Source organism: Daktulosphaira vitifoliae, unplaced genomic scaffold, assembly GCF_025091365.1.
Source record: "Daktulosphaira vitifoliae isolate Bord-2020 unplaced genomic scaffold, ASM2509136v1 Scaffold_1, whole genome shotgun sequence".
In the NCBI taxonomy this organism is placed as follows: Eukaryota; Metazoa; Arthropoda; class Insecta; order Hemiptera; family Phylloxeridae; genus Daktulosphaira; species Daktulosphaira vitifoliae.
The window spans coordinates 72,965,602-72,984,269 of record NW_026099572.1 but is presented as its reverse complement, the minus strand read 5'-3'; the positions used below and the strand labels follow the sequence as shown (position 1 = coordinate 72,984,269).

General features: G+C 22.4%; 4 protein-coding genes across 5 annotated transcripts; 2 read left to right on the top strand and 2 right to left on the bottom strand.

The window, feature by feature from the left end:
• Positions 1–1,531: 1,531 nt before the first annotated feature.
• On the top strand, positions 1,532–4,202 carry LOC126896658 (ubiquitin-conjugating enzyme E2 L3). Its single transcript, XM_050669610.1, has 4 exons — positions 1,532–1,832; positions 2,365–2,460; positions 3,320–3,506; positions 3,775–4,202. The coding sequence occupies exons 1-4, from the start codon at positions 1,806–1,808 to the stop codon at positions 3,927–3,929; spliced, it is 465 nt and encodes a 154-aa protein (XP_050525567.1). The 5' UTR covers positions 1,532–1,805; the 3' UTR covers positions 3,930–4,202.
• A 228-nt stretch (positions 4,203–4,430) lies between these two features.
• Positions 4,431–7,114, bottom strand: LOC126896656 (POC1 centriolar protein homolog B-like). 2 transcript variants are annotated; one of them, XM_050669606.1, is made up of 7 exons: positions 6,891–7,114; positions 6,028–6,208; positions 5,837–5,945; positions 5,477–5,771; positions 5,205–5,404; positions 4,773–4,895; positions 4,431–4,606 (listed from the first exon to the last, which is right to left on the bottom strand). In XM_050669606.1, the coding sequence occupies exons 1-7, from the start codon at positions 6,940–6,942 to the stop codon at positions 4,571–4,573; spliced, it is 996 nt and encodes a 331-aa protein (XP_050525563.1). In that variant the 5' UTR covers positions 6,943–7,114; the 3' UTR covers positions 4,431–4,570. The 2 variants fall into 2 exon arrangements, with proteins under 2 accessions (XP_050525563.1, XP_050525564.1); XM_050669607.1 differs by having other exon boundaries at positions 6,920–7,113.
• A 61-nt stretch (positions 7,115–7,175) lies between these two features.
• LOC126896655 (vacuolar protein sorting-associated protein 53 homolog) lies at positions 7,176–16,153 on the top strand. Its single transcript, XM_050669605.1, has 16 exons — positions 7,176–7,362; positions 7,744–7,929; positions 7,987–8,201; positions 9,793–9,913; positions 9,975–10,120; positions 10,184–10,399; positions 10,738–10,901; positions 11,864–12,035; positions 13,142–13,381; positions 13,996–14,145; positions 14,215–14,340; positions 14,628–14,706; positions 14,773–14,921; positions 15,280–15,435; positions 15,687–15,846; positions 15,905–16,153. Exons 1-16 carry the CDS (start codon positions 7,273–7,275, stop codon positions 16,055–16,057), a joined length of 2,523 nt encoding a protein of 840 aa, XP_050525562.1. The 5' UTR covers positions 7,176–7,272; the 3' UTR covers positions 16,058–16,153.
• Positions 16,154–16,640: 487 nt separating this feature from the next.
• Positions 16,641–17,640, bottom strand: LOC126896659 (thioredoxin-like protein 4A). The gene is made up of 3 exons (XM_050669611.1): positions 17,388–17,640; positions 17,063–17,199; positions 16,641–16,988 (listed from the first exon to the last, which is right to left on the bottom strand). The coding sequence occupies exons 1-3, from the start codon at positions 17,463–17,465 to the stop codon at positions 16,775–16,777; spliced, it is 429 nt and encodes a 142-aa protein (XP_050525568.1). The 5' UTR covers positions 17,466–17,640; the 3' UTR covers positions 16,641–16,774.
• Positions 17,641–18,668: the final 1,028 nt, after the last annotated feature.

The following is an 18,668-nucleotide window of genomic DNA, read 5'->3' as shown; positions in this document are numbered from 1 at the left end:
ACATAAACGGGTTTGATCCAAGCTATTGAGTAACGATGTTATCAATAAACAGTTTTTATTTATTTAGGAGAACATAAATGACGTGTCTAGTTTTAATTTTAAATAATTATCAATTTTTCATTTTTTGTTTATTAATTGAAGGAAACTGATTTTAGTAAGTCGAGGTGGATTTGGCTAAATAAAAACCATTTTTATTTATTTTCCAACATTTTGATTTTAGCTGTCTGCTACTATTTTATTTTATTGAAAAAAATGTCCAAACATTTTTTGCTTTGCTTACTATACAAGTAATCTAAGTACACGTCTCTCCATTATAAAAATTTAATGAAAATGAAGAAAATACTAAATATTTTAAGATTAGCTAAAGATATTATAAATAATAAGGGTATAATTTAATTAACGGCATTAGATGGCACAAATGTCGTTTAGTAAATATTGGTATTAGTATTTATTAAATTACTAGACAACTACTTCATTAAGTTGAAAATCTAATTTTTTTATTTAAAATATTTCTTTTAGATAATAATATCTCTTTTAGACAAATAATATCACTCAGTAATAACCTCATAAAACCCCAAACTTTTTCCGATTCCTATATTGCCGTCCTAGTAAAGAAAGACAATGAACATTTCCAGAAAAATGATTTTTGCTAATTTCGTTTATACTTTTGGTTTTTTTTTTTATAAAATTGATTATTTAGTCAATAGTATTTATATATTTTTAGTTTAAAATCTAATATAACCACCGAAAGGCGGTAGGACGACTGCTACCAAAAACTCATATACCTTTTTTCCATAGCGGTATCATTAATCTAAATCATTTTTTACCTAAAAAGAAATCAGTATGCGCAGAAATATCAAAAATGCTTTGCAATTGGCGATTTTTAATAAAAGATTAATACAGTTTATTTTTAAATTTATCAAGCGATTCATCAATTTTTTTTTTAATTATCAATAATTAACACATCATTTTGCTGTAACCACTTGATTCACCCAACGTAACTTAATAACAAATATATAATGAGGTGTATCAAACGAAATAATTTTATTTGTAGAAATTACAGCTGTTTTATCTAATACAAGTGTTATAAGGCTTATTTCTTAAGTATTAGATTTATTTTTACGAAATACGAATAAACCAAATCCATAATAACTCTTCTTCTAAGCTTCTTCTAATACAGAAAATTTGACTAGCTTTAAAGATGCATCATTAAATTTTTATTATTTTAATATATTAAAGTAATTTTTCAATATTTTTATTATCCTTTATTAGGCTGATAGTATAGATTAACAATATTTAAAATAATCCTTCAATACAAATACTAGTAAAGATGACAAAAATTTAATCACAGAATATGATTAAATTTTTGCTTGATTTATAATATTTTGTAACATAGATCTCTTATTTTTTTTTATCAACAAATAACAAACTATCAGATGATTATACAATATTATGCTTTCCGGCTACACTGTTAATCAGTACGTATTTTTTTAATTTGATTATACAAAAAACTGAACTCATGATTCTAAACCTTAAGAATTAACTATCAAGTTAAAATCTGAAAGTGAAAATATAAATTTTATTTTTATTATAATTAGTTTTTTTTACTTAAAGAATATTTTTGTTTTATTCTTCATTTCAATGTTTACACTGGTATTTTGAAGTCATTTTTCAATTGTGAACTTAGTTTTGTTACTTAGTATCTATATCTAATATTATTGCATTTCTATTATTATAACATAAGTTGACGGCCATCGTTCCTAGAGTGAAAAAATTTAGTTAACTACTTGGAAATATTCATAACCATGGCTGCGACTAGGAGACTTCAAAAAGTAAGAATAATTTGAAAATTACAACTGATTCATTTTATGAAAATTTTATAATAAAGTAATAATATAAATTGAAATAATTTTAAACTAATCGGTCAACTGAAGTTACCATTACTGGTAAACTAAATTTGAATGTAACTTTCAAGTATTTTATCCTCATGATATATCCAGTGATATTCTTAAAATTTTACTAAGTATAAAAATAGATAAGTTAATAATAAAATTATAAGTTACTGTTATTAATGAGTCTGTCATATTAGAATGTGTAATGTATCAACTATTGGCAAAATCTGGAATGGGTCCTAAATTATTATATTTTGGAAGTTTAATTGATGCTATTTTTTTTATAAAAACAAATATATTTGTATAATATATTACTTAATGAAATATTAAATTATTAAAAATAATTATAATAACACTAAACTGTAATAATAATAACTTATAATCATTATTTATTAAATCACTTTATGGCTGATATTAATATGTATTCCTTTGTTATATTATTTAATTTTTAAACAGTAATTAACGTTTTTAGGAACTCGCAGATATTCGTGATTCAGGACTTAAATCATTTCGTGATATTCAAGTTGATGAAACAAACATATTAGCTTGGCAAGGATTGATTTTACCTGTAAGTTAAATTTTACTACATACATAAAATTATACATTATTTTAATAAAAATGTGGGTTTTATTATGGATTTAAATTATTTTTTTTATTGGGGGAGAATATTTTAAAATAATCAATATGATTTTAACCTACTTGAATGCATGTTAAAAAAACTTAATTTAAGAAATTAAGGAGAAAATTACTTTTTCTTTTCTGGGAACCTCAATATTTCATAATGCGTTTTTTAGTATTATAATATCCAATTCAGGTTCATATCATTGACAAATGCAATGGCATTAGGTACCAAACAAAAATTGTTTTCTTAAAAATTGCTTATGATTATTTTGACAGTATTAAAAGATGAATTTCTACATACAATGGATCAGATATTATAATGCTTAACATTTATACAGATTTTTCTGTTGAACTATATTAAGTTTATACTCTATTTTGAGTACTTTTACATTTTATACAGAAATTAAAGTTATGTTATGATGATTTTTAAATTTAATTAATTTTTATTTGATTTATGTAAAAAAAAAAAAAAAGCCTTGATAGTGAGACTTATTGACTGATAAGTATTTACAGAATTTAAAATAATTACTTTTACTTACACTTTTTTTATTGGATTCAATATATTTATTAAATTAAAAAAAAAAAAGATTAGTCTTTAATAATAAAAGGGGTTTAGGTTTGAAGATTTCTAATAATAATTTAGGTATCAAGCATTTATACTGATTTGATCATATTTAATTTATTTATTAAATAATTTAATATATTTTTCTAAATACTCTAATGTATTTAACTTCACATTAAAATATCCATTTATGTGAATTAAATAAATAATTTTATATTATACTCATTGAATATTTTATTTTTAGGAAAATCCACCTTATAATAAAGGAGCATTTAGAATAGAAATTAATTTCCCTGCAGAATATCCATTTAAACCACCTAAGATTAATTTTAAAACTAAAATTTATCACCCAAACATAGATGAGAAAGGTCAAGTTTGCTTACCTATTATAAGTGCTGAAAATTGGAAGCCTGCAACTAAAGCTGATCAAGGTATAAATTTTTAAAAGATATAATATTGATATTTTAGAATTTTAAATATCTCATGAGTAAACACAGGAGTATATGAATGCCTATAATCTATTCGTAAAAAAATTGTTCCATCTTATGATTTTTAAAATGCTTAGTCAAACATTCAAAATTAAACCTAGTAAAATGACATCATACATTAAACCTTGTACACCTTGTTACAGATTTAGCATAACAGAAAAATTAGATTTTTAAAAAAAAATTTTAATAACGTTTTAAATTTATGTTACAGTTATTCAAGCTCTTATAGCATTAGTTAATGACCCAGAACCTGAGCATCCCCTTCGTGCTGAATTGGCTGAAGAGTATTTAAAAGATCGTAAAAAATTTTTCAAAAATGCTGAGGAATATGCCAAGAAATTTGGTGAAAAAAGACCTGCTGACTAAGCTATAATACTGATCATATACTGTTATGCTATTGTATGATTGTCTACACCATTTTTAATGCATTCTTTGATTACTTTAGCAACAACTTCATAATATTTATGTGTGTTTTCGCACAATTTTGAGCAATTGGCTACAAATGTTAAAATGTATCTATTTTTCTCTCATCTTAACAATAAACTCAGTTGATTTAATAAAAAAAATTGAAATTGTTTTTCAAGACATAGAATAAGGATGAATTCAATACATTCTAATATTTTTATGTATATTTAATAATTATTATTCTATTCTAATTTTTAATTATATGTAATGAATTATAACTCAAAGTGAGTTGATGATATTATTAAATATACATACCCCAAAAAATATATTTTGTAAAAATAGTTTTCCAGTACACAATATACCTGGACAAAAAAATGTTGTAGGTATTTAAAGTTGATTCAATATTAAATCAGTTTAACTTTAATGATTATGAATAACTTAGTGTAATAATAAAACAATAACTAAAAATAGGAACTTAGTTTTATTTTATTTTGTTCATTTAAAAGTTTAATATAAAATAATTAATGGTGAGTTTAACTAAATTGAAAATTTAGCTAAATATTGTCGAATTGTTAAAGTTATGTTGGATAAAATTTACTCCATTAGATATTTATCGACTTTGTTTCCCATATAGTAATCTGTGAAAATTAATGATTAAAAAATTATAATAACATATTATTGCTTAAGCAAATATTAAAATAATAAATTTTATAAAAAATCTATGACACCTATGTAAATAACTATATTATAAATTTTCGTTTAGAGGAGTCAATTGTTTTAATTAAAATAGTAATAAATTATTACTTCATTTGTTGAAGCAAAAGATGTTGTTGCTAAATATTGATCATTAAGAGAAATATCAAATGTTTTTATTTGATCCTCATGATTAATTGAGTACAGAAATCTACCTTCATTAGTATCATAAACCTAGAAATCAAAATTAAAATATATACATTAGCAAGTTTCAGAATTCAAAAGTGAATTCCAGTTAGTGATTTTAATAAATAAATAATTTACTTTTATATCATTGTTTACATTGCAAATTACAGTTATAATTTTTTATTTCAAAATGTTAAAATTTTTTATTTTATAATTTTTTCAAAATTTTAACATTTTTACTTGAAAAATTATTGTAATCAAATTAAAGTGGTTTGAAAGTTAAATCGCTTTTTATAATAAGCTGGCTTGCTATAAATATTTAAGAAAAATGTTTAATTAATTATATGAAATACTTACATTAAGTGTTTTATCTATCGATCCAGTTACTAAACACGGTGAATTATGTTGATAATGAATACAATTAATTTTATTGCCAATATGTTCACGAAAAACTTGTACTACATTTGGTACTCTTATATCATATAAACGAACAGAGCCTTTTGCAGTTCCAACTGCAATAGAATTTTCTGTTTTTAGAGTAAGAGTTTCAGCATAATCTAAACTTAAAAAAGAATAACACATAAGTAATAATTAAAATTTTAAAATTAAAATTATGTTTAGAAACTAACCTGTACCAATATTAAATTTAATTACACATTTTCCTGAAAAACAATCGTAGACTTGAATATAAGAATCTCTAGAACATGAAACTACAACTCTATCATTGTTGAAAAATTTAGCAGTATTAACCCAATTACGATGAAATATATTGCTTGCCAAAAATTTTAGTGTTTGACAATCCCATATTTTAAATGTTTTATCATTTGAACACGATACTAATTTGTTATTATCATAAGAAAATTCAACACTTTGCACAGGTAAAAAATGGCCTTTTATCTCTTTAATTATGAGAAAATTGGAAAACTAAAAAATAAATATGTACAAAACAATGTTAGGATATAATCACTCGGCAATTAATTTTTAATTACTTTAAAACCCCACAGTTGAATTTTCCCATCATTCGTACATGTAGAAATTTTATTTCCAAATAAATTACTACTCAGGTTTGTTACTTTGCCACTCCCTGGATATTTTGTCCTAATAAATGATATCCAATTATAAATGATATAAATATTTTAATACTTTAAAATAACATAAATGTTTTACGTATTATCCATACTTAAATATTTTAATATCTAATCTAGACCAGTCATACATAACCATATTATTTGAATATTCTAAAGAGATTAATTTATTTGAGCTTCCTAGAAATGAAAGTTTTGAAATTGAACCATATTTTGTTTTTAAATTCTTTAACCATGATGGTTTTAAAGCCAAGGTGTAATTTGTATTGTTCAAATCTAAAACATTTAATAACAATAATTAAAATAACTTGAGTTTAATTTTCTATATTTTTGCACTAGGATAAATTAAAAATAATAAAGTTTTATTAATAATAATAGTTTTTGCCTTAAAAAATTGTGCAAATTTTCTTAAAAATAAAAATTATGAACTTTATAAAACCTCTCTAGTAAAATAATATATTTTTTTAGTTAAGTTACTATTCTTGCAAAAATATATAAATATAAAGTAAATTTTATACCTAAACGTAAAGAAAAATATGGCTGAAAAATAACTAGTGACAAAAATAGCTACACCCACTTCTCGTCATAACTTTTGAAATACTTGTCTAAAAGTCATCAACAAACAGTAATTTTTTTAATTACTTCATTATCTATTAAATAAGCTAGTATATTTTGTACATTGTCACTTAAAAAAATAAAAATAATAATAAATTGACACTACTTTAAATTATAAGAAATGATTCTAAAAATTATTTTATAGCTGAAAAATAATAAAATATACGTATCTAAAAAAAACCGAACATTTTTTTTCAATTTTTGTATTTATTTTGTGAATAATCGAGTGGTTTATGATAAATCCATCACTCTAAATCTGTATTTATATACGTTTTTATTTAACATCTCAGTATAATAGCTATAAAAGTTCAGAAAATTTGGAAAACAAATATAATTATAATACCTGCAGATAATTTATAGGAAGAATCGTACCATTTAAGACAATCCATATTCATAATTAATTTCTTCAAAAAGTCAAAACATCTTTTCGTAAACTTATTAAATAACAACCAATTTATCCGAATAAAAATTTAACTATTAGGATCGTAATATAACATAGCTAATATTTTTCATGAAAAGAAATCTGTGAACAAATTATTGTTAACGTTTAAACAATCAATATTTTTAACGTCCAATTTTTATATCACAAAATATCTAATTTACATGAAATATTTGATGATAAGAGATATTCAATATTTTATCAAAGATTCCTTTTCATAATTCGACTTTTTTAAACTTGTAAAAAAAAAAATCTAATTTAAATGAGTTAAAGTTATTTTTCAAATATGAATACAAATGAAGAAGAAGCTGCTGATATGTCTAATAATAATGAAGCTTTAATTTATTCAATGGATGTTCAAAAAGCAATAGATGAGGTAATGTACTTAGCTTTGATTTTTTACTGAATTTATTTCATAGATAATGTTAGTCATTTAAAATTTGTATGGCTTGATTTTTTTTAAATATAGTTGAGTAGAAGATATCATTAATTAAAATTTTTCCTTTGAAAATGTATACAATTATTTCTAACAGAAAATAATTTGTATAGTATAGTTATACTTAAAAGTACTATGGTAATAATGGTCATAAATTTTGATATTTGTGTCAATTAGTTATTTTATTTAGACAGTTATATAGGTTTTGATATTCATAGCATCATATCAAAATCTAAAAGTTGTTATTTTCATGTTTATAAATGTTTGTCGTTAAAATCCCATAAAAATTTAAAAATATTTAAGAGTTACATTGATTTATAGATATTGCCAAGTGATGATCCATTAGATAATCCTGACTTTGACACAATTGATTATATCAATAAGTTGTTTCCTACTGAACAGTCTTTGGTGAACATTGATGATGTTATAAATTCTTTAGAATGCAAAGTAGATTCTATTGATAATGAAATAAGATCTGTTATTCGAGGAAAAATTGAAGTCAATAAAGTATTATAAATTAATTGATAACAACAATAAATTTTACTTATAATTAATGATTTTCAGGATGGTGAAGCAGAACTTGAAGAAGCACAACGTTACATCAAACATTTGTCCAGTCAAATAAAAGAAATTAAACAAAAAGCTGAACATAGTGATGAAATTGTAAAAGAAATAACCTTAGATATTAAACAGCTAGACTGTGCAAAAAAAAATCTTACAACATCAATAACCACATTAAACAATTTACACATGCTAGTTTCTGGTATTGAAACTCTCAGGTATGCTTATATATATATTAGAGTGGCTCTTATTTTATAAACTTTCATTGATCCATCTCCGTACCCACCAATTTTTTTTGTTATTATATGTGGGTAAAATTTGGTTTTGATAACTTACCCCCTTCAGGTGCCGAATCAGGGTTGAAAATTCAATCAAAAGGGTAATTTTTCAGTTTTATTATTTTATTGTTTAGCTGCAAAACAATAAAATAATACTCGTAAAATAACAGGTTCTTTATGAAGTAATCATGTAGGTTGTTAAAGTATTCAAGAAAGATTATCTAAATCTAAAAATATCATTACATTTAATGTACCAGATATCAGTAATTAAGTTAAATTAGAAACCTCAAATTTAGATAACTCTATTTTTTCTTTGATGAATATTGAAAATCAAGCAGTCATTATTAAAATTTTGGGTTCATTTAATCACGAGAAGCCACATCCAATATTTGTAAAGTTAGATGTGAAGATAATGTAATATAAATTATGATGGTACAGTATTACCCAAAAATACTGATTGATTTAAAATTTTTATAAATATGAATATTACAGCTAGTCAGAGGCAGTTAATAAATAACTTACGATTAGAGGAAATCTAACTTTAATGAAAAAAAAACAAACACCCAACCATAGGAACTCAAATAATTTAAATTTTGTAAATAGTAATGTAACTAAACATTTGTCACATAATAAATTTTGTAATAATATGGTAATTAACAATAATTTTAGAACATTTTTGTAAATACGTTTTTTGAAGAAAATATTAAAATCTATAATTTATATTCTATACATTTTTACGCTAAGTATGTTAGTTTTAGAAATAATGATCAAAAACTGAAAAGTTAAACTTTTGAGTGAATTTTTATCCCTGATTCAGCCCCTGAAAGGAGTAAGTTATCAAAACCAAATTTTACCCAAATGACTTACATATAATAACAAAAAAAAATTGAATGGAGATCGATCAATGAAAGTTTATAAAATAAGATCAACCCTAATATATATATATATTGTAATACATTGTATTTCAATGTAATTTCTTTACTAACGGTTGTTTTTTTAGGTATGGATGAATTTTTTGTTCCATTGTTACCCTGAACTACTTAAACATATAAATATTATAATAGAATTAGCAAAGTAAAATCCCATAGGTTTTTACTATCTCAATGGCAGTGTTGTAGTACTGTCAAGATTAACTATGAATATGATCTTTCACATTTGTATTTTATTCTAAAATATTCAGAAATATTATAATTCCGAATTTAATAAAAAAAATTATGAAAATAATTTGGTAGTTTTCAGGTATTTTAGTTTAATCTACATAAATTTAAAAAAAATTTAATTTATACAACTTACAAATAATGTTTTTTATTTATAAAACAATGTTTTATTTAAATTATTTAATAACACATTTATAGCAATTCCAATAATTTTATAAAATGTTAATTGATATTTAATTAGAAAGTAATATTAATATAATATTTAAAATTGTATTACATAATACTTTCTAACAGTATTAAAACATTACATCTGGAGCTCATTTATTACTTATACATTTTAAAACACTAATTAGTTGTTTTATACTAAACACTAGAGGTTTAACTACCAAGCGAAAATATGGAGAAATAGTTATGCCATTACAAGCTGTTACTGTTGTCATGGAACATTTTAAAAATTATACAGACATTCCACAAATTGCTCAATTAGCAACAGAAGTAAAATTTCAATATATATTTTGACTTGTATGAAAATTGTTTAAATGTTTGTTTATTATAGGTGAAAAAGCTACAAGAATCATTAGCATCACAAATAATGAAAGATTTTCATGAAGCCCTCAAAGGACCAAATGCAAAAAATTTTGTACCTAATAGACAAATGGCTGAAGCATGTAAGGTTGTATCTATTTTAAAGCCTAATGTGAAGTAAGAAATGATTTGAGCATATATATTATGACTTAAATTAATTAAAAAATTAACATTTTTCAGAGATGATCTCTTAAACTGGTTCATAGATCTTCAGTTATCAGAATACACTCATTTATTTGACACTGCTGAAGATGTAGCTTGGTTAGATAAAGTGAATCAACGTTATAACTGGTTTAAACGTCAGCAAATGCAGTGTGAAGAAAAGTTTAAAGAAATGTTCCCTGATGATTGGGAGTTGTCTGAAAGATTAGCTGTTGAATTTTGCATAATTACTAAGTATGAGCTATTTATTAAAAGTAGTGCAACATAGTGGACCACTCAGTTTACCACTTAAGAGCTAATGTTCAGTTACACTATTACTGTTGGTTTTTAAATAGTTGACCTTACAGACATTAACAGTAATGTATACTATATCTCCTACCTTCAGTTGATGGATGACAATACTTGTATTCTTGAATACTCTATACTTGTATTCTTGTATTCTTGAAAGTCCATCCTTGTACGACATATCTTAGGATTCATTATATAAAGATTATTAAGATGCATATGATAAAAAAAAAGATTTTAATTATTTAAATTTCTTTAGAATGTGTTTTAAAAAATTATGTTTTTAGGAATGAATTATCAAAATTAATGATCAAAAGAAAAAATGAAATTGACGTAAAACTATTATTATATGCCATTCAAAAAACTGTTGCATTCGAAAACCTAATGTCTAAAATCTATAATGGCAACACTATACTTCAACACAAGGATATTTCAAAATATAATCCTGTAGGTATAAATTAATAAAGTATACTACTAATAAACTTATTTGTTTCTATACTAAATTATACAATAAATGTAATTAATAATAAGAATAATTTTTATTTAGAAAATTATGACATCACCATGTGTCATTTAATATTTTCTAAAATCTAAAATAAAATATTATTTTCCTTTTCAAAAGTTTTATATACTATTACAAATTTAAAATTTCAAAAAATAAAATTGAGGTCTATCCCCTATCATTTTTATTACATTAATTTGAGTTCATTTTAGATGGTAATATATTTTTTAAATGAGTTACATATTAGACAATTATTTAACTATTAGATAAATGGATCATAATAACTTTAGAACCATAAATTATAAACTTACCAATATTTTAAATTTGACCTGGAAGAAAAATATTTAATAAAAAAATTAATTGGACTAAAAACTAATTTTTAATTACTTTCAAAGTTCTATTTCTTAAGTTAACACTAAATAGTAATTTTTTTATTACAATAAAAAATGTATCATATTTTATTTTACATTTTGCCTCAAGCTTCGGTCTAGTTAAGATATGACACTAGATATTAAAAATTAGTTACTAATTGGAAAGGTATATTTTGATCCATAGTATAAAATCAAAATGTTGGTTTTGATATTTAATAAAAATAAATTGAGATTAATATCCATTTACCTTATTATTATTATAATAATTTATAAAAAAAAATGATGTTTTTAATGTCTATAGTATGTATATATTATAGATGTTAATATCTTTGATAGTATATGTTACTAAGTACCATAAGTAGTAATAGTAGTAGTAGTTATATAAATAATTCTTATAAATAATCATATTAATACAATGAATAACTAATATTATATGTTTGTTTATATAAAGCAAGTTTTTTAATTATATTATTTAAGCAGCTTCATAATTTTTTTTTATCAATTAAATAAATCAAAAATCTGTTATAAATATTAAGGTAGATGATATTTCTCAATCATTTTCAAATGAAATGAAAATATCTGGCGATTCCAAAGAAATTACTAACATGCCCATCAAAAATAATGATTTACAACCCTCTGAATCACCATTTCATGGTTTGATAAGTGATTGTTTTCAACCATTTCTTTATGTTTACATTGATAGTGTTGATAAGTAAGTAAAGAAAAAAGTAAAAATTGTTATAAAATTAATAGAAATATTTTATTTGTAAATTAATTACAAAATCACCTTTAATATACATTTAAAAAAATATATAAAATGTAAAAACAATATAGTAATTTATGGTTTTATGTTTTAATAACTAAATAGCTACATTAAGTATAATTGAATCATTTGTGAAAAATATATAATTCTATATTTTTTACAAATGACAAATAAATTTTAAAATAAATAATATTTAAAAAAATTGATTTTCCACGTTTAATATACATGATAAAATTAAGCTTTCCAACATTATTAAGCCGTAAATTTAAAAAATAACTGTGGTTATTTTCCTAACATTAAAATTTAACATATTAAATGTTACTAAAATAACAATATATCAGGAGAGAAAAAAAAATTTTAAATTTCAATGGTAACTCGAAGTAACATTTTTGAAAGAAAAAACAAATATTCTAGTTAAAATAAAATCATTATTTTTTACACTCAAGAGAAATATTTTTCATATACAATTAAAATTCTCAATAAATAATTTTTGTAACATTTTAAATCTTGGATATATGCCCCAGAACTTAAGTTCAAGAAATTATGTTTTTATGGAATTAATGTTTAAAAAATTGTAACAAATTGGTGCAACAATTTTAAAAGTTAATTCTTAGGATTTTATAATGATTAAAACTATTTTTTGTACTGTTATTTGAGGAATCCCATAAGTCAAAAAATTAAGAAATTAAATAACATCTACTGAAATATTCTGAAGTTAGTATTTTTGTATAAAATATCTTTAGTGAAAAGAACTGTAATCTAAAAATATCATTCACAACTTAATATAAAACAACTATAAAGTTTTTACTACTTTTCCATAAATATGGCAAATATCCCTTATGATTTTTATCTTAAGACTGATTCAATTGTGTAATAATTTTATTTAATTATGGTTGATGCCATATTAAATAAATTTTTATTCTTATTAATTTAATACTTTTTTTAAAATGTGTTAATTATAGTAAAATGAATATAAGCTCTCAGGATGCTGGTTTCCTAATTATGAAGACTTTAATGTAATAATATTCTTATTATTTTATTACTTTTTCTTTTAGGAATTTATCAGAATTAATCGAACGATTTTCTAATGATGTAAAGATTATATTAGTAAATGATAATATTGATGACCACACTTCAGTTTTACCAAATTGTGCTGATTTATTTTTGTTCTATAAGAAATCTCTAGTACAATGTACAGAACTGAGTAATCACAATCCTATGCTTGCTTTAGCTACAGTATTTCAGAAATACTTAAAGGAATATGCATTAAAAATATTGGAATCTAATTTACCAAAGTAAAAAGAAATATAATTATTATTTATATCATAGGCATTACAGTTTAATATATAAGGTAAAACAAATATAACTTATAAATTTTATATAAATAATTTATTTATGTTTACACTGTGTTAAAATCAAATAAATTATTATTTGTTTTTAATAATAAAAAATTATTTTTATAATTTAAATCTTTTCTAAATTTTAAAATAACTAGTTTTTAGCACTTTTCTTATGAGAATGATTAAAGGATTGATAACAACTTTAGGTAACTTAAGTACTTATTGAGTTACAAGCATTTTAATATGTAGAGTGTGTATGTAACATGGTTGGAGAATGCATTATAAATATACACTATAAATTACAAGTTGTACCCACCCGAGCTACATTCCTACTCTTTGTGTTAAAATGATTGTTATTCAATAATTATTTCTTCTAAAATTGTTTTTGATCATCAAAATGTTTTGCAAGAAAAGTGCTAAAAACTACTACTTTGAATTTTGAAAACATTTAAAACTAAAAATTATTAATAAACATATTCTTTTACGCCTATGATAATTACTTTCTTATTTTTATTAAAATTAGGAAATAAATGATTAAATTAATTAGTTTATATCAAATAAAATTTTAGAATAAGTCATCCCACTACTTCTCTGACTACAAATGTATCTAACATGACCAAAGACTTAATTAAAGATCTTCAATTACTTCCTAGTGGAATTACTGATCCTAGTGGAAAAAATATTAATTCTACTCCTTCAGAACTTTCAAGAATATGCTGGTGAGTTAAATAAACTAGAATAATTACCTGTTATTTAATATAAATTATTTATGTATTTAATTATATAAGCATATTAACAACTGCTGATTATTGTATGGAAACAACACAACAGTTGGAAGAAAAGCTTAAAGAAAAAATTGATTCCAGCTTAGTTGAAAAAATAAGCATGGCTAATGAACAGAACATATTTCAAAAGTATATAAAAGGAATTTAATCTTATATTTAAAATGGATTTATAATAGTTAAATTTTATATAAACCTTTAATAATGATTCAATTTAACTTTTGAATGTCTTAAATTAAAATTAACTGAGTTAATAAATGAAGAAAATAATTTTTATTTCTAGTATTGAAAATATTAAAATAATTATTATTGGTATTCTACTTTTCACCCATTTTTCTAGTTTTAGCTAGTTCTGTTAATAGATATTATCAAATAATATGAATTTAGTAATTATAATTAGGTTTCATTATTTTTACTAGTATAATATTCATGTGCATCAAATTATTAGTACAACACCTTGAAGCAGATTTGGAACCAGCATTAAATAGCATGGTGAAAGTATGTAATTTATATAAAATTATCATTTAGGAGTAAATGAAACTTTGTATATTTTTTAATTTGTAGATTTCATGGCAAAATATCTCTACAGTTGGTGATCAAAGTGAATATGTTTCTTTTATAACTTCTCATCTAAAAATTGTAATTCCTGTTGTTCGCTCTTATCTATCATCATCAAGAAAGTATTTTACAAAATTTTGCATTACATTTGCAAAGTAATTAATTTTTTTATTTGACAAGTAAAAAAGTACTCTTAACAGTAACATTTAGAGGTATACAAGCGCTATTCTATACCCCCATTATGCTAATTATTATTAATTTTTTTATCATTGCAATACTTATATTTAACATACTCTATCCAAGCTATTGCTTAGTCTAACAATATAGAAAAGCCTACATAATTAAATGCAAAGGATCTCTCATATCTACACAACGAGGTACAATGCATTTTCAACTATGCTTAGTATATATATGCTTAGCTTATATGACTCAAATTTGGAATTATTAAAAAATATATCTTATTTATTACACTATTTTTTCAATGCAAGTTGATTTTTTTTCTCTAAATTTCAGTTCATTTATTCCGAAGTTTATTCAACATTTGTACAAATGTAAACCAATGTCTAATATTGGTGCTGAACAACTTTTACTTGACACTCATTCGTTGAAAACAATTTTGCTCGATTTACCTTCAATAAATCTTGAAGAAAATCGTAAAGCACCAGCAAGGTTAATATTTTATTTATTTTTAATTTTTGTAATTATCAATGTTTTTACATTTATTTACTATAAAAATTTTATTATTGCTTGATTGTTATTACCTAATAATTTTGTGGATAAATATTTTTATTATGATTTTTTATATTTTGTAAACACTTTTTTAACGTAAGAATTACTCATTTTGAAAATTTTGTAACTCAATATAATATTACTATATAAACTAAATTTATTTTTAATCATTTTTATGATTTTGTTATTAGTTATACTAAAGTTGTTGTAAAAGGAATGACAAAAGCAGAAATGATACTTAAACTTGTTATGGCACCTACAATGAAACATTATACTTCATTTGTAGACCAGTATTTAAAATTATTACCAGAATCAGATATGTCTGAATTCCAAAAAATTTTAGAAATGAAGGTTAATAAGATAATTTTTAAATAAATTTTGTACAAGTTTTCACTTTTTTTTTTTTTAGGGTTTAAAAGCTGCTGAACGTAATGAATTGCTCAACATATTTCGACCCAGAAATCCTACAGGAAGTTTTGTAACAAGTACAGCAGCTTTATCTAGTTTAAAACAGTATACTAGTCGTATAAAAAAGAATCTTATATCTAATTCTAATAATTAGTTGTTAAAGTATTTAATTTGTATTTATATAATGTAATTTTCAATAAAATTTATAATGTATTTGTTTTTTTTTTTCAATAAAAAAAATTATAAACTATTATTTAATTAATGAAGTATTTACAAATACCTCTTAATAACTGGAATCAAATATTTATTCCTAAATAAAAACATATTTTAAGATAGGAAAAAAATATTTATATTAATATTTTTACTATGATGGTTTATTGATGATTTTTAAAATGACAGATTTTATAGAACCAGCAGGTCTGAGTACATGGACATTATGTCCACCTAACTAAAACTAAAAATCCAGCCTTTAGTACAGGAGAGCAAAAACAAAGTTATATATTTCTAAATTTTAATAGTATAACAAGAACAAATATTTTGATCTTAATTTAATAAATTATTGAGAATTACTAAAAAAAAATAATGAAATGCTATTTTTACCCCATATTTATGATCTCTTAAAAATCATAACTAATACTATTGAAAATTATATTTAATTAAAGAAAAATGTTATTAACATTAATACTCCAAATATTGCATTTTTAATTTAAAAAATGTTTAATAATTTAGTAAAGGAAAACTTAGAAACAATAATTTTATTAAGAGATATTTTTTAATAACAGTGTTACATATATTGCTCTTTAACTCTACATTATAGATAGAGTATTAATTAATATGTAACTAGATTACTAATATATTATTTATCTTAAAATTAATATCTGTATTTTGTTGAATAATCTTTTGGTGATACAACTAAACCTCTTCCTTTTCTAGCACCTCTGTATACTGTTTCCACAATGTCAATCATTTCTTGTTTATCCTCCAAGGCCCAGTTAATTTTATTATTATTTCCTGTGCCCAAATCAATCATGATATGCTTATTTCGAAAGAAAAACATGACTGTACAAGGATCATACAATTCATACCTGAAACAATTTTCAGGATAGTTTTATAGCAAATAATGAAACTTAAGTTCTATAATAATTTGAAGTATAATTACATTTTATTAAAATCTGGTACTTTAGTTATATCTACTAGATAAATGACAGCAAAGTTTTTTACTTTCTCTGCAATATTGTATAATACTTCATCCATTTTCATACATGTTGGATCCCAATCATGACCAAAGCGAATAACCTAAATGATTAATACATTGAATACCTAGATAATTGGATTTTTTACCAATACTTAATTTATTTTAAAGGTTAGTATAAATAAAGTAAAATATCTCACTTAATTTAATTAAAGTAGTTAATAACAATTTTATTTAGCATTAAGTTTAAAAAAAAGTCTCTAATGTTACAATATATCTAATATCAATTTACCACAACTCGGTCTTCTTCTGAGAGAATAGCTTGATCGACTTGCCAGCCATTAAACAAATGCGCTAACATATAAGACATAATGAGTTTTTGTCCGAGACAATACAAATTTAAAATACAAACTCGTTAAAATAAAAATAGTGAGTATTTAAACCTTTAAAATTTTTTATTTTTTACAATTAATAATATTAAAATTAAATAATGAAAATTTATTATGTGCAATTATTGTTATTATCGTTTTGTGTTTGCTTTTTGTTATCAATTTTTATTTATCAATATAATATGAAAACATGACCAGTGTCACCTTATGTTAACTAATGTGTTATTATCATAGAGTATTACTCTATGGTTATTATTCTTATAATTTCCATTTATTTCTGATAATTTTCCAGTATAAAACCATAGATTACATGAAAATATTATAAATAAAATAAATAAATAAAAAAGTGTGTGGTTATAAATGACATTTTTTTGCAAAAAATTAAAAAGTCAAAATTATTTTATCATGGGTTACTGAATTAAGTACCTGACAACAAAATTATGTATACCATATTGTAATATATTAAATTAATTTTTATGAGTTAATAATGTAATTTTTTAAATTATCAATCCTTTTGGTTTACTTTTATCATTAAGATCCAAATTTTTGGTATAAAATTTAAAAAACAAGAGAATTTACTTGAGTACATTTTTAAAAAAGCCTATGTTCTGATTTGTGAATACATTTTATTTAATAGAAAACATTATTCATAGCCATTAATAATTCATATCTCTGAATGAATTTAAGAGAGTTTAGCTTTCCCAAAAACTGATAATTACATGTATTTTTATTTAGAAATATTTTATTAAACGAAGAATAATTAATTAGAACTCTCAAACATTTTTCTAGAATTGCATTTATATAATAATTAACAATTCAGTCTGATCAAATAAATGATTGTATATTTTAAACGTTTAATTGTAAAATTGTACTGTAAGATAAATTTTTGTTACATCAAGTAATAAAAAAATTGTGTTTCACAATAGTGGAGATGTTGTACGTTTCTTAGAAAGTGCTACTATTAGTGTAACATAATTTTCTCATTACATGAAGTACATAATTATACTTTTACTTTAAAAATGACTTATAAATTAACTATATTGTCTCAAATATTCTATACTAAATATTTTTAGATTTACGAAAAGAAATTTTTTTTCTACCAATATTCTTCTTCCTTGACTTCGGCCTTCAAGACCGAAGAAACAAATTTGCCTCCAAATTTCCCTATCCAATGCTAACTCCTT